Source organism: Capricornis sumatraensis, chromosome 4, assembly GCF_032405125.1.
Source record: "Capricornis sumatraensis isolate serow.1 chromosome 4, serow.2, whole genome shotgun sequence".
NCBI classification, from domain to species: Eukaryota; Metazoa; Chordata; class Mammalia; order Artiodactyla; family Bovidae; genus Capricornis; species Capricornis sumatraensis.
Window position 1 is genome coordinate 11,142,658 of NC_091072.1, and position 23,944 is coordinate 11,166,601.

General features: G+C 38.6%; 1 protein-coding gene and 1 pseudogene across 1 annotated transcript in view; one reads left to right on the plus strand and one right to left on the minus strand.

Annotated features, from left to right (window-relative positions):
* LOC138078042 (disintegrin and metalloproteinase domain-containing protein 32-like) overlaps window positions 1-23,944 on the minus strand; it is a 179,474-nt gene that overhangs the window by 69,120 nt on the left and 86,410 nt on the right. Inside the window, exons 11-12 of the mRNA XM_068970509.1 lie at window positions 19,645-19,781; window positions 10,134-10,311 (exon numbers count right to left, since the gene is read on the minus strand). Coding sequence (XP_068826610.1) covers window positions 10,134-10,311; window positions 19,645-19,781 — 315 coding nt within the window. The remainder of the gene's footprint in view (window positions 1-10,133; window positions 10,312-19,644; window positions 19,782-23,944) is intronic.
* Window positions 14,747-15,381, plus strand: LOC138079192 (pleckstrin homology domain-containing family B member 2-like; annotated as a pseudogene).

Genomic DNA, 23,944 nt, shown 5'->3' on the forward strand with positions numbered 1-23,944 from the left:
TAAAGAGTCGGACAAGACTGAACGACTAGACATGCACAAGCACGGAAACAAGCTAAGTGTCCACTGATGGAAGAATGGATAAAGAAGCCCCAGTATACCTAAACAATGGAATACTTCATGCTCCATCCCTCGGTAATGTCCGACTCTTTGCAACTCTGCAGACTGTAGCCTGTCAGACACCTCCTCCTCCTTGCTGGGACTTTCCCAGCAAGAATAATGGAGTGAGTTGCCATTTCCTTCTCCAGGGGATCTTCCCAACACAGGGATCAACCAGGGTCTCCTGCATTGCAGGCAGATTCTTTACCACTGAGCCACAGGGGAAGTCAATAGAATACTTATTCATCCATAAAAAGAATGAAACCTTGCTGTTTGCAACAACACGGGTGAACCTTGAAAGTATTACACTAAGAGAAATAACTCAAATGGAGAAAGACACCATATAATTTCATTCATATGTAAAATCTAAAAAACAACAAAGCACTCAAAAAAGCCAACTAAACAAAAGCAAAAAACCTCATAGATACAGAGATCAGATTAGTGGTTAGCAGAAGGAAGTGGTTTAGGAAGTAAGAGAAATGGGTGGAGGGAGTCAACCCTTTGGCATTAGATGGTAAGCAGACTTGCATTGCTGATCACTTTGTAATGCATACAGACGTTTAACTAGAATGCTGTACATCTGAAACTCCTATAATAGAACACACACCAATATGATACTGGGACAAAAATAGACATGTCAATCAGCCAAAGGGAACAGAGAACTCAAAACTAAACTCTGGCATATATGGTATACTAATATTCAACAAGGAAGTCAAGAATCTCCAATGAGGAAAGTACACTCTTTTCAACAACCAGGAAAACTGGAGAAATGTATGCAAAACAATGACACTGACTCCTATCCCACAATACCCAGAGAATGGATCAAAGACTTAAACATAAGGTCTGATACCATGAAACCCCTAGGAGAAAATGTAGGGAAGAACCTCAGATACTGATCTTGGGTATAAATTCTGGAGCATGAGGCCAAACTACAGCATGGACAAACTACAAAAGAAAAAAATCAACAAATGGGACATCAAACTCAAAAACTTTCGCACCTCAAAAGAAACACCAAAATGGAAAAAAAAAAAAACCTACATGATGGGAGAAAAACTCTGCAAAGCATGTATCAGATAAGGGGTCAATATTAAACATATATAAAAAACTTATTCAATCTGATAACAAAAAAAAAACAGTCCAATTTTAAAATGAACAGAAGAACTAGATGTTTTTCTGAAAAGACATACAGATGGCCAATAGGCACATGAAAAAACACTCAGCATCACCAATCATCAAGAAATACAAATCAAAACCACAATGAGACATCCCACTTCCCACCTATTAGAATGGTTATCATTAAGAATACAAGAGACAACGCATACTGGAAAGGATGCGGAGAAAAGGGAAGCTTTATATATTGTTGGTGCAAATGTAAATTGGTCCAACCAATTGGTCCACTATGCAAAATAATATGGAGGTTGCTCAGAAAAATAAAAATAGACCTAACGTATGGTCCAGCAATTCTACTTCTGAGTATATACCCAAAGAAAATGAAAACTTAATTTCAAAGAGATATATGCACTCTATATTTATCACAGTATTATTTATAATACCAAAGATATAGAAACACTCAAAACACCCATCAATGGATTAACAGATAAAAAAAGATGTCCTACACACACACAATGGAATGTTTTTCAGCCAAAAAAATGGACGTGATCCTCCCATTTTCAACAACATGTACAAACCTTGAGCACATTATGCTAATGAGATAAGTCAAACAGAGAAAAGAATTGTGTGATATCACACATATGGGGCATCTAAAAAATTTAAATCTGTGAAAAACAGAGTAAAATACTCATTACCAGAGGTTGTGGAAACAAAGGAATAAGAGTGATGGTATTTAAGGGTACAAACTTCTAACAAATAATAAATAAGCCATAGAAATCTACTGCACAATATAATGAATATAGGCAATATTACTTTACTATAGTGAAATGCAAAGGAGAAAAGAAAAGATATATCCATCTGGATGCAGAGTTCCAGAGAATAGCAAGGAGAGATAAGAAAGCCTTCCTAAGTGATCAATGCAAAGAAACAGAAAAAAATATAATGGGAAAGACTAGCGAGCTCTTCAAGGAAATTAGAGATACCAAGGGAACATTTCAAGCAAAGATGAGTACAATAAGAGACAGAAATGTTATCAATCTAACAGAAGCAGAAAATATTAAGAAGAGGTGGCAACAATACACAGAAGAACTATACAAAAAAATATCTTAGTGAGCCAGATAACCACGATGGTGTGATCATTCATGTAGAGCCAGACATCCTGGAGTGTGAAAACAAGTGGGCCTTAGGAAGCATCATTACAAACAAAGCTAGTGGAGGTGATAGAATTCCAGCTAAGTTTTTTCAAATCCTAAAAGATGATGGTGTGAAAGTGCTGCACTCAATATGCCAGAAAATTTGGAAAACAGCAGTGGCCACAGGACTAGAAAGGTCAGTTTTATTTCCAATCCCAAAGAAAGGTATGGAGAAGGGAATGGCAACCCGCTCCAGTATTCTCACCTGGAAAATCCCATGTACAGAGGAGCCTGGCAGGCTACAGCCTATGGGGTCGCAGAGCTGGACACCATTGAGTGACTAAGCACACAAGAAAGGCAATGCCAAAGAATGTTCAAACTACCAAACAACTGCACTCATTTCACAAGCTAGCAAAGTAATGCTCAAAATTCTCCAGGATAGGCTTCAACAGTATGTGCACTGAGAACTTTCAGATGTTCAAGCTGGATTTTAAAAAGGCAGCAGAACCAGCGATCAAATTGCCAACATCCATTGGGTCATAGAAAAAGCAAGAGAGTTCCAGAAAAACATCTACTTCTGCTTCACTGACAGCACTAAAGATGCTTCAGCTTCATTGACTACACTTTGACTGTGTGGATCACAACTGGAAAATTCTTCAAGAGATGGGAATACCAGACCACCTTACCTACCTTCTGAGAAACCTGTATGCAGATCAAGAAGCAACAGTTAGAACTGGACATGGAACAACAGACTGGTCGCAAATTGGGAAAGGAGTACGTCGAGGTTGTATATTGTCACCTTGCTTATTTAACTTATATGCAGAGTACATCATGTGAAATGCCAGGCTGGATGAAGCACAAGCTGGAATCAAGATTGCCGGGACAAATATCAATAACCTCAGATATGCAGATGACACCACCTTTATGGCAGAAAGCAAAGAGAAACTAAAAGTGCCCCTTGATGAATGTGAAAGAGGAGAGTGAAAAAGCTGACTTAAAAGTCAACATTCAAAAAACTAAGATCATGGCATCTGGTCCCATTACTTCATGGCAAATAGATGCAGAAACAATGGAAACAGTGATAGACTATATTATCTTGGGCTCCAAAATCACTGCAGCCATGAAATTAAAAAACGCTTGCTCTTTGGAAGAAAAGCTCTGACCAACCTAGATACATGTTGAAAAGCAAAGACATTACTTTGTTGATAAAGGTCCATATAGTCAAAGCTATGGTTTTTCCAGTAGTCAAGTATGGGTGTGAGAATTGGACCATAAAGAAAGCTGAACACCAAAGAACCTATGCTTTTGTTTTTGTTTTGTTTTGTTTTTTTTGTAACGTAATTAACCTTCAATTAAAATAAATAAATTTATATTTTAAAAAAAGAACTTATGCTTTTGAACTGTAGTGTTGGAGAAGACTCTTGAGAGTCCCCTGGACTGCAAAGAGATCAAACCAGTCAATCCTAACGGAAACCGTCCTGAATATTCGTTGGAAGGACTGATGCTGAAGCTGAAGCTCCTGTACTTTGGCCACCTGATTCGAAGAGCTGACTCATTAGAAAAGACCCTGATGCTGGGAAAGACTGAAGGCAGGAGGAGAAGGGGACGACAGAGGATGAGATGGTTGGATGGCAACACCAACTCGATGGACATGAGTTCAAGCAATCTCCGAGAGATGGTGAAGCACAGGGAAGCCTGGTGTGCTTCAGTCCATGGGGTCACAAATAGTCGGACATGACAGAGCAATTGAACAACAACAAATGTACTATAATAATGTGTGTGAGTGTATGTGTGTGTGTGTGTATGTGTACATGCTCAGTCACATCCAACTCTTTGAGACCCCATGAACTGTAGCCTGCAAGGCTCCTCTGTCCGTGGGATTCTCCAAGCAAGGATACTGGAGTGGGTTGCCATTTCTTCTCCAAGGGATCTTCCTGACCCAGGGATTGAACTTGCATCTCTTTTGTCTCTTGCATTGGCAGGCAAACCCCAACTGGGAATCCCTATAATTATGTAATGTAGTAAACATCACCACATCAGCAATCAGATAGCAATATATAAACATATATAAATATATCACAGTAACACACTATACAACTTGCTGCTGCTGCTGCTAAGTCGCTTCAGTCGTGTCCGACTCTGTGTGACCCCATAGACAGCAGCCCACCAGGTGCCCCCATCCCTAGGATTCTCCAGGCAAGAACACTGGAGTGGGTTGCCATTTCCTTCTCCAATGCATGAAAGTAAAAAGTGAAAGTGAAAGTGAAGTCGTGTCCGACTCTTTGTGACCCCATGGACTGCAGCCTGCCAGGCTCCTCCATCCATGGGATTTTCCAGGCAAGGGTACTATACAACTTAAACTTACAATATTTTACTTCAATTTTATTCAATTAAAAAAAACGCTCGGAAAGAAATTTACTCAATATGGTAAAGCACATCTGTTTAAAGAAAAGCTTATATCTAATATCATATTTAATGTTAAAGGTCAGAAAACTTTCTCCCTAAAAATAAGAACAAAGGAAAGAAAGCCACTCTCATAACTTCCAATAAAAACTATAATTCAGAAAAGTCCACTGCAATTTTTATACTAGTGATATAATTGCTAAATAAAATTTTTAAATTATCAAAATAAGCAATCTATAGAAGAAATAAATAAAGAAGATCTGAATAAGTTAAGAGATACACAATGTGCACAGATTGGCATAACTAATATTGGTAAGAAGGTAATTCCCCTCAAATTGATATATGAATACAACACAGTTCAAATCAAAGTCCCTACAATTATATGCCAATTCTTCAACTTACATGGAAACAAAGTGGTCCTAGAATAGTAAAAGTATCTTGGAAAAGAAGACCAAAGTTTATTGATTTACACAAAATGTTTTTAAGACTTACTGTAAAAGTACGCTAGTTAAGACTGTGGAATTGGCATAAGGACAGACAAATACACGGAAAAGAATTAAGGGAAAGATACATATGGTTGTTTATTATCATAGGAACAGGTGTTAAGTGTTCTCTAAATGTTTGGTGAATTCACCTGTGAAGGAAGCCATTGATCCTGGATTTTTGTTGTTAATTTTATTACTATTATTACTGATTCAAAGTCATTACTGGCAATTTGTTCATCTTTTCTATTTCTCCCTGATTCAGTATTAGCAGAGTACAAATTTATAAGAATTTGTACATTTCTTCCATTTTGCCCATTTTACTGGCATATAATTATTTGAAATAATCTCTTATGACCCTTTGAATTTATGTGGTGGTGGCTGTAGCTTCTCCTTTTACATTTCTGATTTTATTGATTTGGGCTCTCTCTTTTTCTTGATGAGTCTAGCTAAAGGTTTATCAGTTTCCTTCATCGTTCTCAAAGAATCACCTCTTAGTTTCATTAATCTTTTTAATTTTTTAGCCTCTGTTTCAATTACTTATACTCTGATCTTTATCATTTCTCTTCTTCTACTAACTTTGGTGTTTATTTCTTCTGTTTTTAGTTCCTTTAGGTATAAAATCAGGTTGCTTGATATTTTTCTTATTTCATAAGGTAAGTTTGTATCATTAAAAAATTCCTCCAGAAATGCTTTTTCTTTGCCCCATGGATTTTGGATTATTGTGTTTTGTTTTCATTTGTCTACAGGTATTTTTAAATTTTCTATTTTATTTCTTCCATGATCCATTAGTTGTTTAGCAGTATATTGTTTAGCCTCAACATGTTTCCATTTTTCTTGTAGTTTATTTCTAGTCTCATAGCATTCTAGTCAGAAAAGATGCTGGATATGATTTCAATTTTCTTAAATTTACTGAGACTTGTTTTGTGGCCTACCCTGGAGAATGTTACAAGGCAGCTGAAACAGTGTATTCTGTTGCTTTGATGTGGAATACTCTGTATTTATATCTATAAATTCCATCTGGTCTGATGTGTCACTTAAGACCAGTCTTTCCTTAATGATCTTATGTCTGAATGATCTAAAGATGTCAGTGAGGTGTTAAAGCCCCTTACTAACATCCTGTTTACTGCCAATGTCTCCTCTTATATCTGATGTTTGCTTTATGTAATTAGGTGCACCTGTGTTAGTTCTTGTTGTTTAGTAGCCCAGTCATGGCCGATTCTTTTGTGACCTGCATCTCTTGCATTGGCAGGCAGATTCTTTACCACTGAACCACTTGTCCTATGTTGGATGCATATACATTTACAAACATTACATCTTCTTGAATTGATCCCTTAATCATTATATAATGTCCTTTGTCTAACAGTCTTTGTTTTGAAGTCTGTTTTATCTTATATAATTAAGTATTGCCACCTCAGCTTTCTTTTGATTTCCATTTGCATGGAATACCTTTTCTGATTCCCTCACTTCCAGTCTATGTGTGTCTTTGCAACTGACCATGGGAAGATCTGAAGTGAGTCTCTTGGAAGCAGTATATGTACATATACAGGTCCTATTTTTTATCCATTCAGTCATTCTGTTTCTTTTGATTGCAGCATTTAGTACAATTACATTTACAAGAAGTATTGATAGATATGTACTTACTGCCAGTTTGTTAAATGCAGGATACTAAAGCAATACGAATCTGTTGCATTTCTATACACTAATTATGAATTAACAAAAAAGAAATATAAAAACAATCCCATTTAGAATCACATCAAAAAGAATAAAATATCTAAGAACAAATCTAAGGAGGTAAAACACCCATACTTGGAAAACTGTAAGATATAGATGGAAGAAATTGAAGATGATAAAAGCAAATGGAAAGTCATACAGTGTTCATGGACTGGCAGAATTAATATTCTTAAAAAGGCCATAGTACTCAAAGCAATCTACAGATTCAATGCAATTCTATCAAAATATTAATGGCATTGTTCGCAGAACTAAAACAAATAATTCTAAAATTTGTATGGAAACATAAGACTCCAAACAGCCAAAGCAATCTGAAGAAAGAAGAACAGAGCTGGAAGTATCATACTCCTTGATTTCAAACTAGAGTACAAAGAGACAACATCAAAAAGTATGATATTGGCACAAAAACAGATATACAAATCAATGGAACAGAACAGAGAGCCTAAAAATAAACCCATGCACTTATGATCAATTAATTTTCAACAAAGGAGGCACGAATATAGAATAGAGAAAAGACAATCTCTTTAATAAGCAGTGCTGGGAAATCTGGACAGCTACATTTAAGGAATAAAACTGAAACATTTTTTCACACCATACATTAAAATAAACTCAAAATAGATTAAAAACATAAATGTAAGACCAGAAACCATAAAACTCCAAGAAGAAAACTTAGGCAGAATACTCTGACATTAACTGCAACAACCTTTTTTGGATCTGTCTCTTAAGGCAAAGAAAACAAAAATAAACAAATGAGCTCTAATTAAACTTAAAAGCACAGGAAACTACTGGTTAAAGAAAAAAACAACCTACTGAATGTGAGAAAATGTTTGCAAATAATATGGTTGATAAGGGGTTAATATTGAAAATACATAAACAGGTCATACAACTCAGTATCAAAAACCCAACCTCAGTATCAAAAAAGTGAAAATGAAACTCATGTCCGACTTTTTGCAACCCCATGGACTCTACAGTACATGAAATTCTCCAGGCCAGAATACTGGAGTGGGCAGCCTTTCCCTTCTCCAGGGATCTTCCTAACCCAAGGATCAAACCAAGGTCTCCCACATTGCAGGCGGATTCTTTACCAGCTGAACCATCAGGGAAACTCAAGAATACTGGAGTGGGTAGCCTATCCCTTTCTCCAGTGGATTTTCCCAACTCAGGAATTGAACCGGGGTCTCCTGCATTGCAGGCAGATCCTTTACCAACTGAGCTATCCAGCAAGCCCTAGTATCAAAAAAAAACCAATCTGATTTAAAAATAAGCAAGAGATTTGAATACACATTTTTCTAAAGACATGCCAATAGGTACATGAAAAGATGGCAACATCACTAAACATTAGGGAAATGCAAATCAAAATCATGATTGAGAGATCATCTCACATGTGTCAGAATTACTATCATCAAAAAGACCATAAATAACAAATGCTGGTGAGCATGTGGAGAAAAGAACCACTGTGCACTATGTTTTCCACTACAGAAAACAGTATGGAGATTCCTCAGAAAAACAGAATTAAACTACCATCAGTCAGTCAGTCAGTCAGTTCAGTTGCTCAGTCGTGTCCAACTCTCTGCGACCACATGAATCGCAGCACGCCAGGCCTCCCTGTCCGTCACCAACTCCCAGAGTTCACTCAAACTCATGTCCATCAGGTCGGTGATGCCATCCAGCCATCTCATCCTCTGTCGTCCCCTTCTCCTCCTGCCCCCAATCCCTCCCAGCATCAGAGTCTTTTCCAATGAGTCAACTCCTCGCATGAGGTGGCCAAAGTACTGGAGTTTCAGCTTTAGCATCAGTCCTTCCAGTGAACAGCCAGGATTGGTCTCCTTTAGGATAGACTGGTTGAATCTCCTTGCAGTCCAAGGGACTCTCAAGAGTCTTCTCCAGCACCACAGTTCAAAAGCATCAATTCTTCTGCGCTCAGCTTTCTTCACAGTCCAACTCTCACATCCATACATGACTAGTGGAAAAACCATAGCCTATGATCCAGCAATTCCATTCCTGAATATATATCCAAAGAAAACAGCACTAATTTAAAATTACACATACACTCCAGTGTTCATAGAAGCATTATTTATAATTGCCAAGACGCGGAAGCAACATAAGTGTCTGTCAACAGGCAAATGCATAAAGAAGATGTGGTGTGTGTGTGCATATATATATATATACACATATATGTATATATGTATACACACTATATGTATATACACACATATGTATATAATATATTTATTATTCAGGCATAAAAAAGGAATGAAATTTTGCCATTTATACTACATGAATGGAACCAGAGAGTATTATGTTTAGTGAAGTAAGTCAAACAAAGACAAACACTCTATGTTATCACTTATATGTGGAATATAAATTTTAAAATGCATGAATATGACGAAACAGAAATAGACCCTCAGATATAAAGGCCAAACTAGTGGTTATCAATGGGAAGAGGGAAGAGGATGATATGGGGGAATCAGAATCACCCACTGTTCAGATTATAACATTAACAGTTTTCCCTCCATTGTGATTCCATTGTGAGGCAATACCCCAAAGGATACTTTATGGTCTGCTGCTGCTGCTGCTGCTGCTAAGTCGCTTCAGTAATGTCCAACTCTATGCGACCCCAGAGACGGCAGCCTACCAGGCTCCCCCGTCCCTGGGATTCTTCAGGCAAGAACACTGCAGTGGGTTGCCATTTCCTTCTCCAGTGCATGAAAGTGAAAAGTCAAAGTGAAGTCGCTCAGTCCTGTCTGACTCCTAGCGACCCCATGGACTACAGCCTACCAGGCTCCTCCATCCATGGGATTTTCCAGGCAAGAGTACTGGAGTGGGGTGCCATTGCCTTAATATGGTCTACTCCCATATTAATCTTCAATAAAACACTTATCAAATGTCCAGAGATTAAGCACAGATTTGAAAATACTGTACCTATTTAGTCTGGAACCAAAAACTCATTCTAGACTTCCTTTTCTTATCAGCAATAATTTTAGGGGAATAGTCTTAACATTTGTCCAAAACTCTTCACCCTATTAAATCTAGACAGCATATTCTTGTACGCATTTTAACTTTATTTTATTATTGCCAATATTTTGCATGGCACCCAGTCATATTTGAGATATATAGCATTTATTACAAAGGATGAACAGATACAATAAATTTATCAATTTTCCAATTAATAACTTACTTCCTCAGTACCACAGTCACAGACTTCATTTCCCTCCACTCTGCCATTGCCACAGATTGGTCCCGGATTTCTCTGCATTTGTGGCTTATTCTGAAGACACTGGGCCCTCATGTTTGAAATGAAATTTTCAAAGTCTCTCAAACTGCAATTGCTAAAAGTCTTCATACCACTGGATTGCCTAAACATGGATCCATATAATGTCATTGGCATTATTCTTCTGAAAACACAATTCTATATTATACAAATCAATTTCAAAATGTTAAATTCAAGAGGTAATGATAAATGTTCATAACAAATGCTTAGAGGCCAGTCATTCCTCAAGAGGACATGTGATTTCATTCACTGAACACATATTCTCTTAAAACAAAATCAAGTTCAACAGGAAAAACTAAACAACCCAATTAGAAAATGGGCATAGGATTTGGATACACATTTCTGCAAAGAAGACACATATAAACAAACAATGGGTATATGAAAAGGTCATCAACATCACTAATCGTCAAGGAAGTGCAAATCAAAAGAAAAAACAATGAGCTATCACCTCATACCTGTTAAGATAGCTATGATTCTTTTTTTAATTTATTTCTTTAACTGGAGGAAAATTTCTTTACAATGTTGTGCTGGTTTCTGCCATACAACAACATGAATCAGCTATAATTATATGTATGTACTCTCCCTCTTGATTCCTTTAAAAATAGGTGAACATTGTTGGAAGGACATGGAGAAACTGGAAACTTAGTACATTGTTCATGGAAATGTAAATCCAGTCTCTGCTGAAGACAGTAAAGAGGTTCCTCAAAAAATTAAAAATAGAATACCATATGATCCAGAAATCCTGCTTCTAGGTATATATCCAAAACTATTGAGATTAGAATATGTAAGTGATATCTGTACTCCTATGTTTATTGCAGCAATATTCACAATAGTAAAGATATGGCAGCAACCTAAATGTCATTGAATGATGAATGGATAAGCAAAATGTGGTACACACTTGCAATGGAATATAACTTGCAATGAAATATTATTCAATCTTTAAAAAAAGAAGCAAGTTCTGCCATATGCAACAACAGTACAAAATCTCAAGGACATTATGCTAAGTGAAATAAGCTAGTCACAGAGTATGAAATACTTCATGATTTCATTTATATGAGATATTTAGAAGATTCACACCCACAGATGCAGAGTTGCCAAGAGGCTAGGAGGAGGGGGTAATGGGGAGCTGTAAAATTGGTATAAAGTTTCAGTTATACAAGATGGATAAATGTTAGTGATCTGCTGTTCAACATAGTACCTATATCTAAGTAATAACTTTAAAACTGGTTAAGAGAACTCCTGTTGAGTATTTCCACTATATATATATATATATATATATATATATATATATATATATATATATAAAGAATACAATGAGGTACCATTTCATGCCAATCAGAATGGCTGCTATCCAAAAGTCTACAAGCAATAAATGCTGGAGTGGGTGTGGAGAAAAGAGAACCCTGTTGGTGTGGAGATGGTGTGGAGAAAAGAGAACCAACAAACACTGTTGGTGGGAATGCAAACTAGTACAACCACTATGGAGAACAGTGTGGAGATTCCTTAAAAAATTGCAAATAGAACTGCCATATTACCCAGCAATCCCACTGCTGGGCATACACACCGAGGAAACCAGAATTGAAAGAGACACGTGTACCCCAGTGTTCATCGCAGCACTGTTTATAATAGCCAGGACATGGAAACAACCTAGATGTCCATCAGCAGATGAATGGATAAGAAAGCTGTGGTACATATACACAATGGAGTACTACTCAGCCATTAAAAAGAATATATTTGAATCAATTCTAATGAGGTGGATGAAACTGGAGCCGATTATACAGAGTGAAGTAAGCCAAAAAGAAAAACACCAACACAGTATACTAACGCATATATATGAAATTTAGAAAGATGGTAACAACAACCCTGTATGCAAGACAGCATAAGAGACACAGATGTATAGAACAGTCTTTTGGACTCTGTGGGAGAGGGAGAGGGAGAGGGTGGGATGATTTGGGAGAATGGCATTGAAATGTGGATAATATCATATAAGAAACGAATCGCCAGTCTAGGTTCTATGTAGGATACAGGATGTTTGGGGCTGGTGCCCTGGGATGACCCAAAGGGATGATATCGGGAGGGCGGTGGCAAGGGGGTTCAGGATTGGGAACACGTGTACACCCGTGGTGGATTCATGCTGAAGTATGGCAAAACCAATACAATATTGTAAAGTAAAAATTATAATAATAATAAATAAATAATTTTTAAAAAATTTTAATGTAAAAAAAAAATACACTAGGGTTTCCCTATTGGTCCATTGGTTAAGAATCTGCCTGCCAGTGCAGGAGACATGGGTCCAATCACTGGTCCAGAAAGATCCCGCATGCCTTGGGGCAACTAAGCCCTGCCACCACAGCTTCTGAGTCTGCACTTGGGAGCCCTTGAGATGCAACTGCTGAGGCTACATGCAGCAACTGCTGCTGCTGCTAAGTCGCTTCAGTCATGTCTGACTTTGTGCGACCCCATAGACGGCACCCCACTAGGTTCCTCTGTCCCTGGCATTCTCCAGGCAAGAATACTGGAGTGGGTTGCCATTTCCTTCTCCAATGCATGAAAGTGAAAAGTGAAAGTGAAGTCGCTCAGTTGTGTCCAACTCTTAGTGACCCCATGGACTGCAGCCTACGAGACTCCTCCATCCATGGGATTTTCAAGGCAAGAGTACTGGAGTGGGTTGCCATTGCCTTCTCCCATGCAGCAACTACTGAAGACCAAATACTCAAGAGCCCATGCTCCACAACAAGAGAAGCCACCACAATGTGAAGCCCGTGCACCACAACTAGAGAGTGCCTCCACTCTCCACAACTAGAGAAAGCCCACAGACAACAACTAAGACCCAGGGCAGCCAAAAATAAATAAATACTAAAAAAAAAAAAAAAAAGAAAGAAAAGAACTGAGTAATTTTGGAGAATGACAAGATGGCTTCCAAATGACCAAATGACTTCCAAATAGGAAGACTCTAAGCTAACCTCCTCCCATGTGCACATCAAATCTACAATTTACAGAGCAACTACTGATGAGAAAGATTAGAAGAATAGCAGAAAAGATCTTTTACAACTGAAGATATGAAGAAGGACCCATAAGTAGATGAGTGGGAAGGGTGGAGACGTGGTAAAGTCAAGACTCATACTCCTGGATGGGTGACCCACCAGTGAGTTCAGCTCTAGCCTCCTCAAGAGCAGCCTCCCCCACCGTTCAGCTCTGCCCTCACCACCAGCCTCCCCAACAAGGACGTATCTAACCTAACTTTGGTATCTCTTGAACTCTGACCCCACCAACCAGTGAGCAAACACCAACCTCAGTACCACCAGAGCCCCAGAGCCTGCCATGTCAGGACCCAGTTGACCCACCAGTAGGCAAGCAACAGCCCCAGGAGTTGCTGAGCTCCAGACCTACACATGAGCAGATTAACAGTATTTTTGAGACACCTTGGGCCCCTTATTCGGCCAACCTGGGATTCAGCCCTGCTCACTAGCAGGCTGTCAACAGCTTTGGGACACACTGGACTGTGCAGTAAGCCATTTCAGGAACTGGTCCCACCCAACAGCAGACAGACACTAGGTCCATGCAGGACCCCTGGCCCCAAAGCCACCCATCTCAATCCCAGTTCCAGCAACCACTGAGTAATGGCATTCCACAGCCAGCCTCCTTGTGACACAGCTCCACCCACCAGTGGCTGGTGGCATCTGAACAAGGGAGAGATTGGCAATCAATTGAAGAGGGGCCAACCCAGCCAAGTCAACCGGACAACCCACAGTAGTTAGTCCACGGCAACAGAAGGATACTCATAGCCCTCTCAGGGGGAACCACTAGAGCATATAGCACTGGTGACCAGAGAGGAATGTGCTGCTGGGAGTCCCTACTCCCTTCACTTCTGAACTCATCTGTTGTACAGACTATGTTAAAAGTTACCTACTTTTAAAAAGCAGAAATAAAATTAAGTCATCAAAATAATGTATTAGGAAGATCACTGAAATAAAGAACGAAGTTTGTACAAATATATTTTAATGTTCTTTTGCTACTTGGTTCAAATTAATTCCAATATATTAACTGTCTTCTATATGAGGTCAACATGAAGTAGAGAACATAACAAAGATTTGAGTTAGATAAACTTGCTGACTAGTACCAATCTTGAGACTTAACGAGATTTTAAGCAAAGTGATTAAACTCTCTCTCTGTTTTCTTATCTCCAAATAGGGGTAATATCCATCCACTTCACAGGCTTGTTATGAGGATTACATGTTAATAAGTGCCTAATTAAACTCTCTGGCTTATAGTATGTGACCAATAAATCATTGATGAGATTACTGACATTAGCCACAGCTGTCCACTTATAACCTGTGTGTCTGATGTAGAGTCATTTATGCTCTGTGTACTCAAGGGCATTTAAAAAAAACACATGGAGGACAGTGGACGGCGGCCAGGATGCTAGCATGAGGCAGCCGGAGCCAAGTAACCTGGCAGTTCCTTTTGCTACGGACTTGTTACCGTGAACGGTGGTGGCCAGAGGCTTTGCAGGTGAGAAAATGGCATTTGTGAAGAGTGGATGGTTGCTGTGACAGAGTACCATTTTGAAGCACTGGAAGAATTGGTTTGACCTGTGATCAGATGGCCACCTGATCTGTTATGATGACCAAACTCAGCAGAGTGTAGAAGACAAGGTCCACGTGCCAGTGGGCTGCATCAACATCCGCATGGGACATGAATGCCGGGATATTCAGCTGCCAGATGGGAAGCCAAAAGACTGTATGCTGCAGATTGTTGGCCGAGATGGGAAAACCATCAGTCTTTGTGCAGAAAGCACAGGTGATTGTTTGGCCTGGAAGTTTACATTCCAGGATTATGTTGGCTTATGTTGGCTCAGAAGTCATGTATGATGAGAAAGCTGTGGCTTCCTCCCCACCTTCTTACACAGACTATGCTATACCAACCCTTGAGCAGGCATAGGGCTATGGTCCATACAGTGGTGCATACCCACCAGGAACTCAAGTTGTCTATGCTGCAAATGCTCAGGCTTATGCTGTACCCTATCAGTACCCATATGCAGGACTTTATGGACAGCAGCCTGCCAACCAAGTCATCATTCGTGAGTGGTATTGAAACAATGACAGTGACCTGGCGCTGGGCATGCTGGCTGGAGCAGCCACAGTCATGGCCTTAGGGTCTCTGTTCTGGGTCTTCTAGAGTCCTTGGAACCTAGACATGCATAGCTTCTGATATCCTGTGTGCAATAATATAATTTGCAGGGAATTTCTGTTATAAATGCTTTTAATAATAGGTTTAATAGTTCTTCTGAAAGTAGTGACAAAATACTTATAAGTATATAGAAGTACTGCAGAGAAAGATTTGGACTGCTGTTTAGCTAAAATGTGGACTATATGAGGCCACTGGCTCATTCGAGGAGTTTCCTTATAAAACTCTCTCAATACTTTATTTGAACACACCTGTTTTGAAAGGCCATTTTCTTTTCAGAGTTAAGCCTTAGTTCTTAAGGGATAATTTATTTTAGTGTTTTGCTGGTAACATGGTGATGTAGGAGTGAGTGAATGACTGTGGCAAGAAAAACTGCAGTTTTTTGGTTTAATGTCAGACTTTGAAACCTCAGACCAAAACTGGCTGTATGTTACTTCAGGAGTTATAGGCTGGAACCTTCCTTAGGCAGCAGTGTGATATCTCACAGCCTCTGGGGCTCCAGCAAAGCAAACTGCTCAGGACAATGGGCGGGATGGCAGTTCCCCCCTTGAAAATGATGCTTTTTCATTTTATTCTTATTTGTTTGTTTTTGGTTGTGATACTTGGAAAGCATCCCAAAAAAAGGAGTATACTTGAGTGTCAGCATTTTAGGGCTTTATCATTTAAAACTTGAAGAGGCACAACTCCTCCAAAAAAAGTGTATGGGGGTAGATTTATTTTATTCAGAGGCATCATGTTTTTAGTGTTTGCTCTGAGCATTCTTTATTGCCACTTCAGCCTACTTATAGCTTATTTTTCTACTTGTTGAGAAAGTAATATTAAGAAAATGGTGAGGAAAGTGAAATGAGAGCCTTAGTTGCAGTGTTCCTGTTTCAGGGGATTGGGCTGCACTGACGATGTGCTTCATGTCCTCCTGAAGGCTGTTGATGAGCTCATCTCCTATCCTGTGTAGGGCTGGGCACTGTGGCTGTCCCTGAGCTGTGTTGCATGGTGGGGGAAACTCAGGTTATAGATGGGAATTTTGGCCTAGAGACATGAATGACCTGCTCAAGATACCTCTCTACCTACCTGACTAGGACACCAGTCTTGCTTTTATTTCTGACTTTAGTGAACCACTTAATTTTGAGCCCCAACTTATATGTGAAGCTCTGAAAAACTGAGGGTCCTGCATTTCTCTTATTTCTTATTTCTTTATCTACATAAATTTTAAAACTTCACTTATTCCAGCTTTCTGTCCTGCATGTTTTAAAAAATGTACATTTACAAAGGCACAATGAAGGTCTCTGCCTCTATACTCCATGAGGCCATGTTTCCATAAAATACACTCCTAGTAGCACAAACTCTGTGTATATTTTATGTGGCTAGTTACTGACACAGTTTTTTGTTTCACTTGTCCACTCCACCTCTGAGGCGGATTTAAATAGATCTATCTCTGTCTATCTCTGGAAACTAGACGCCAAATGAACGCTGTGGTGACCGCAGGTCTGTTTCCCAGCCAGTTCCACCATACCTGGTGACACTAGAGAGTCTGCTTCCAGCTGAAAAGAAGGATACTTGGCTGTCATCTCTTTGGATGGGTCATGTGGTGGAAAGTTGCCAGATGCGATGTGTGACAACACTGGTTTTGATGGTTAAAAATGTTACTAATTTTACATCATATGCAATAAGAATAGCTTTGTTCAGATGGTAATCATTATTCAAGCTGTATCCTTCACAAATAAAATACTAAACTCAGTTTTTAATGTTGCACTAGAGTGTTAATTTTGAACTAGGAATTACCGGAACCATAGATACTGAGTTAGGCCACTGAAATGCCCTTGAAGCAGATGGTCTCGCTGTGTTCCCCTGGCTTTCCCCTGACAGACTGGGGGGAGCTGTGGACTGAAGTCCTGACATACATGTGCTTCCCCACCTCCAGTCCCTGTCCCTAGCCGGGCAAGCCACGCTGGGCAACTGTAGTTGAGTCTGGAAGTTCACCGTCCCTAGTGACTTGATCCTGAGAGGAAATGCATGCTCAGCATAAAGACAGGCTGAGACGCTTCATTTCCTTGGCCCCAATTCTCATAGATGCCAATCTTTTGGTCGCCTCACTTAGGTAGTCCTAAATCAAGAAGTGAGGTGAGTTGGAAGGAAATTGTTCACTTTGACTAAAGTGAAATGCTTAGTCAGCATTTTACTTCCATGTGCACTTTAAATAACTGGCCGTTGATATTGAACACATGCCAGTCTGCTTGTTTCTTAGCTCTGTTCATTTAATTTCTTGAGTTAACTTCAGGGTTAGATTTAAAGAGAAGGGAGAGGTGAGCCACTGTGTTTCGGATCAACATTCATGAAATGGGCCTGACCAGGATGCAAGATCTGGATCAGGGGAGAAGTTCCTGCCATTGATACAGAATGACCCACGTTTGTTTTCTACATTAATTGTGATTCTGTGTGATCTTTTTCTCACTCCCAAGTTTACAGACACCGGCATGGAATGCGGTTCCATTTTTTCCCCTAGGGTTGATCTTTTCTTTTCTGTTCCAATTGCTTGCCTGTCTCTAGTATTCTGTGGTGTCTTCAGAACCAGTTTTTCCCTGTATATGCAAATTGTATGTTCATAAGTGAAAATGTTAATACATTAAATGATTGTAAAAGCATAAAAAATTTAAAAAACACATGGAAAAATACAACTGGAAATAATAATATTTCCTTTACCTACACACTTTCTTTGAAAATTACATAATATATGAGAAGTACTGTGGAAATGCAAAAGATACATCTATATATATTTATAGATAGATCTTATATATTCATTTATATACCTTACATATAGATGCAAATAAAATTGTTAAATTTCATAAAAATTAAGATAACACTTGCCCTACACACATCAAAAAAGTTTCCTTAAGAAAATGGAGAATATGTATGAAAGCATTTGATATATCATAAAGCAGTATACAAATCCAAAGGTTTAGTAACACAGATTCTAAAGCCAGAATGACTGGGTTCAAAACTCTGGACTGCCACAACCAACTATCTGACCACAGATAGTTATCCTTTTTATAATTCAGTTTCTCAACCGTAAAGGTGAGAATATTAGGACCTGCCCTAAGGAGATGACACAACATATGTAAAGTGTTTGAAATAGCCTCTAGCACACAGCAAGTACAATGTAAATATTTGTTATTTTTATTATCATTAATACCAGACTCTGGGTGAGCTACACAAAGCATCTTGTCATAAGCATACTTGAAAACAGTTGGCCAAATGGACAACAGGCCCAAGATGGCAATGCTCATATTGTTTATTCAGCTATATAAATGTTATATTTGATTCAGTAAACAGTATTATAATTTATATGTTGAAATTTAATAAAATTAAATACTTTATACATATAAATATTATTTTTACATATAACACACATAGAACTAGTTTATAATGTAATATGGCTGTATATAAAAATATGTATGTGTTTGAGCTATTTTTAGAATGTAAGAACTAACCTTAGGTGGTGCTTAGAACTATAAAAAGAGTATGTTTTCAAAAAGTAATGGTTTGTTTCCACCTTTGACTTTTGTTTGCTTTTCAGTTATGAAGAGGTCATACTTAGCATAGGCCCTTTTTACAAATGGAAAACTTTAGCATACTAATGACACCTGCTATAGCCCTTGTGTGATAGACCATGTGAGGAACACTGGCAAACTTATCAATCACTGTAACTAATCCATCACACACTTGTGGAATTTTACAATTTAAAAAACACTTTTCCATTTTATTTTCTCATTTCGTTCTTATATCACTCTGGAAAACAAAACAATAGGCATAATCATTTCCATTTTAAAGATGAGAAAAATAAATCTAAGCAAGGTCTAGTAATTTATCCAAAGTCACATAAATTATGTCATTTAGATTGAAGCTTTCCCAGAATATTAATATACTCTAAAAGCAAAGGTCACTTGTTTTGAGCTACAGCATATTTTTAAAGATCCTAATTGATTTCATAAAATACAGTCTATGGGAAATTCCTTTGGTAATGTATCTTGCAGACTGGATTTGTTATTTTGTTCTTAATACTAACCTTCCACCAAACTACTCTTAGGCTTAAAATTTCATATTTTGATTTTGTGGTACTTGGTCCATTTATATAGTTAATTTGTACTATAAGCAAATACTAAAAATTTTCACTTGAATTATTTAAACAAATTATTGATAAATTCAACAAATAAAATTTATTTTTGGAAAAACTTACAGGGCTTTTGTACTCATTATGCAGATGGCTCCTGAACATCGACATTTCTTTGGGTCATCATATGATATTCCCAGACTGAGTCCCAGCATCTGGGTGACAATAACTGAAAGTGCCTCCAAAGTCATCTCCTTGGGATACTACATCAACAACAAACAAAATTCAAATAAAAGACAATTCACCGAAGGGTGGTAAAAATGGTATTTTTCTAATTAAAATCATTTTATTGTTTTATCAAATACTTAAGAATATGGAAATACAGTTCCTTAGACAACTAAGAACCTGAAGTTCTTCTTATAAAATTTTATTGAGTATACGCATATGAACCTATGTCTAGTTTTGCCATCATTTAACAATTGAATGCCTAAGATAATCCTTAAATAATTGTCATAACTACATAAATGTGCTATTTTTACATCAGATTTTTGGCTATATGAACCATGATCTTCCATTTGCCTAATTTCTTAGACCAGCTATCATGTTCATTCAGGATAGTCCATAAGATACTCCACTTTCCAGCTCACAAAGTGGCCACACAACCAAATTACTCAGTTATAAGTATGCTATGTGCTTCCAGCCAATATTCTCAAAGATACAGTAACTAGTATCAGGAGAAACCACAGAAAATAGATCCTCAAGAAAGCTTTCTTATGATTGCTGCTGCTAAGTTGCTTCAGTCGTGTCCGACTCTGTGCGACCCCATGGACGGCAGCCCACCAGGCTCCCCCATCCCTGGTATTCTCCAGGCAAGAATACTGGAGTGGGTTGCCATTTCCTTCTCCAATGCATGAAAGTGAAAAGTGAAAGTGAAGTCGCTCAAGTCGCGCCTGACTCTTAGCGACCCCATGGACTACAGCCTACCAGGCTCCTCCGTCCATGGGGTTTTCCAAGCAAGAGTACTGGAGTGGGTTGCCATTGCCTTCTCCAAGCCAGGCCTAATTCCATGGCCCCAGTCCTTGCCCTTGGCAATGGTTCACACCCTGAAGAGTGGCTTCCCTATGGATCCTAACAAATCCACCTCTTATCCCTTTGTCTCTCAATGAATTTTTGCAATGAGACATCAGGGCCTGAGTTTCATTAGTTTTGGCCGAGCTTGAGTGCTGGGAGAGAGCTGAAGGATTAGGCTGTCACAAATATAACAAATGCACAAATATCTTCCCTGACAAGGAGAAATGGGACAATGGTAATTCACGATATGCAATGACATCATAATTTCTCAAATTATTGCCAAATGTGGCACAAGATAAGGTGCAGGTAGAGGCCAAGATGTGAGGCTCATCAAGGCACTTCACTCTTACAAAAACAAGCTATAATAAATATTGTGTGGTCAACTGGCTTCTTATAGTAGTGCTAGAGGAAGCACATTATGAAACAGAAAGGAAAAACTATAAACAAGCAACTGAGAATGTAAATAGGCAATCATAAAGCCTCTACAGCAGCACAGTAGTGACTCATCATCTCCTCTAGTTATTGATTTGAAGACCAAACTCAGGGCCTATTTATAAGTACTGTAGGGTTATAGCAACAATTTAATTATCAAACTTCCCAGATTTGATGCAGGAGTCAGATTCTGAAACTTGAAATGGGAACTAGAGTATCATGGACAAATATCACTGGACTTCTCTTGCCAGTAGAGTAAGCTTCCCTATACACAATGAAAAAGTCCCTACATTTTAAAAATGACACTTTTTAATGACAATACCTGGAACTTTTGTCTCATTACCCTTGCTTATCTCCAGGTCCCTAATCAGAATTAAATTACAACAGAAGTGATATTAACAAGATGACAACATAGGTCTTTCCCAACTTTACTCCTGGTCACAAGAACAACTGCAACTATTCATGGACAAGACACCACTGAGAAAATCCCAGAACATGGAAGTGAGGCTGAAGTACCACTGGCACCAGAGATCAAGACAGATCTCATAAGAAGATTAGCAGGAGCAGTTATGCATGAATGCATTACCTCTCCCCAACACTGGTGCAGCACAACACTGAGAAGTCTTCCCAGGCTATGGTTCCTCAAGTGGGAAATGAGTACAGAGTGGACATCTAGATCCCCCAGTACTGTGGGTCCCTTCTGAGAGCCCTACTCTGGTCTTGCCCCATGAGGATCACAAAGGATGAGTGGGATTTGACCATTGTAAATCTGATCATGACAGAGAAGGTGAGGTAGAGGTGAGGGTTGCAACAGTGAATGCTTAGACCTTGGCAAGCCAACTTCCCATCCACAGCAACTGTAGGTCCCAACTAGTAGATCTGCAGAGCCAGGACAGTGGAAGTATATGACCAGGGAAGTCAATGAGGTGCAGATCTGCCTGATTTGAGTGCTCAAATGAAAAGCCTTGCTAGCCCTGGACCCTCTACCCAGTCAGCATAGCTGTTTATAGCCTTGCCTAATGACTGGTATAGCCCCTGGCTACCCCTAACCAGAAGCCTCATTAGAATACCTGGTAGCTGCATAGTGCAGCAACACTTGAACAGAGAGTATAGCAGGCAGAGTTGAATGTTCACAGAGCAAAGCCAGTGGCACTGTTTGGCCAGGAAACCTGGAGTAATAGATAGCTTGGGTTGAGCCCACAAAGAGCTAAGCTGATTCTCCAATTCCACCTGGGCAAGGAAACAAATTCATAGCCCTGCCATTGCTAAGTATAGCCTTCAGAAAGCTCAACCAATGAATCTAGCCAGAGCACACAGGAAGCTGTGCCATCTATCCAACAATCCTGCTTACAGTGACACTGAACAGAGAGCACAGCTCATGGTTTTCACCATCTTTAGAGCAAAACCCAGTGGTCCCATGTGGCCAAGGAATTAAGGGTACAGTCCACAAATTATTTGGGTCCACAAATAATGAGGCATGCAAGTCATGGGGCCTATTCTGCTGCCTTGTCAGGGGAGGGAAGCTAATTCATTCCTCAGCTACTGCTGAGTAAAGTTCTTTTTCTTTACCTTTTAGGAAGGCTGATCAGTGAATCTAGACAACCACAGAGTATATCCTACTGCCTCATTTGGGCAGGGAACCATGCCAGCAGTCCTATCTGACAGTTAATACCCCTCATCCTTGACTTCAGAGCTTGGACAGTGGCTCTCGCCCCAAAATAGAACTTGTCTGCCCAAGGACATGTCCAAAAACCTAAACTGAGCTGGCTAGTGAAGAACTGTCTGCCAAAATAAGCCTGTAAAGTCTGGAAGAGGAGCACAATTACTCAAATGCACAGATACCAAAGTAAGGAATGAAGAAAGTAAGAAAAATCAGGTGAATGTAACATAATAAAATTAAACTAAAAATGCTGCAAATAAATGACCCAAAAGGAAAGGAGATCTGTCAGAGAAATAATTCAGAATAAACTTCTTAAAGAATTTTAGCGAACTACAAAAGCAAACAGATAACTAAATGAAATTAGAAAATGGTGAATGAAGAAAATAAAGTCAACGAAGAAATAAAAATTAATTTAAAAAAAAGATGTCCTAGGGCTTCAACAGTAGACTTGAACCAGCAGAATAAAGAATCAGTGATCTAGAATGCAAGAATATTTAAAAATTATTCAGTCAGAAGAGCAAAACTTTAAAAAGAATGAAAAAGAGAGGAGAAAGCCTACACAACTATGGGACAAACACACACACACATATACACACACACACACACACATACACACTAATATCCATATCTTAGGAACTTGAAAAGGAAGGGACAGAAAGTACATTTAATGCAAAATGGCTGAAAACTTTCCAAGACTGGGAAAGAAATGGATTTCCAAGTGCATAACACACAAAGGATCCTGAATAGGTTGAACCCAAATAAGGCTACATGAGGACACATTACAATTAAATTATTAAAATAAAGAAAAAGAAATAATTTTGAAAGAAAAAGAAGATATCAGATTATATACAAGGGAACTCCCATAAGACTATCAGCATATTTCTCAACAGAAATATTTCAGGTGAGGAGAGAATGGGATTATATATTCAAAATATCAAAAGAAAAAACTGTCAGCTAAGAATTCTATGCCCAGCAAAGCTGTGCTTCATAAATGAAGAAGAGATCATGATTCTAAAACAAATAAAAGCTAAAGGAGTTTTCATCATCCCTAGAGATGCCTTACAAGAAATACTAAAGGGAGTGAAGTCGAAGTAAAATAATGCTAATTGACATCATTAAAACATGAGAAAATCAGCATAAATGTCACTGTTAATGGCAAGTGTATAGTCAGAATTAGATACTGTGATAGCATAATGATGGTGCATAATTTACTCTAGCTTAAAAGTGGAAAAACAAATATACTAAAACAATTATAGCAAAATA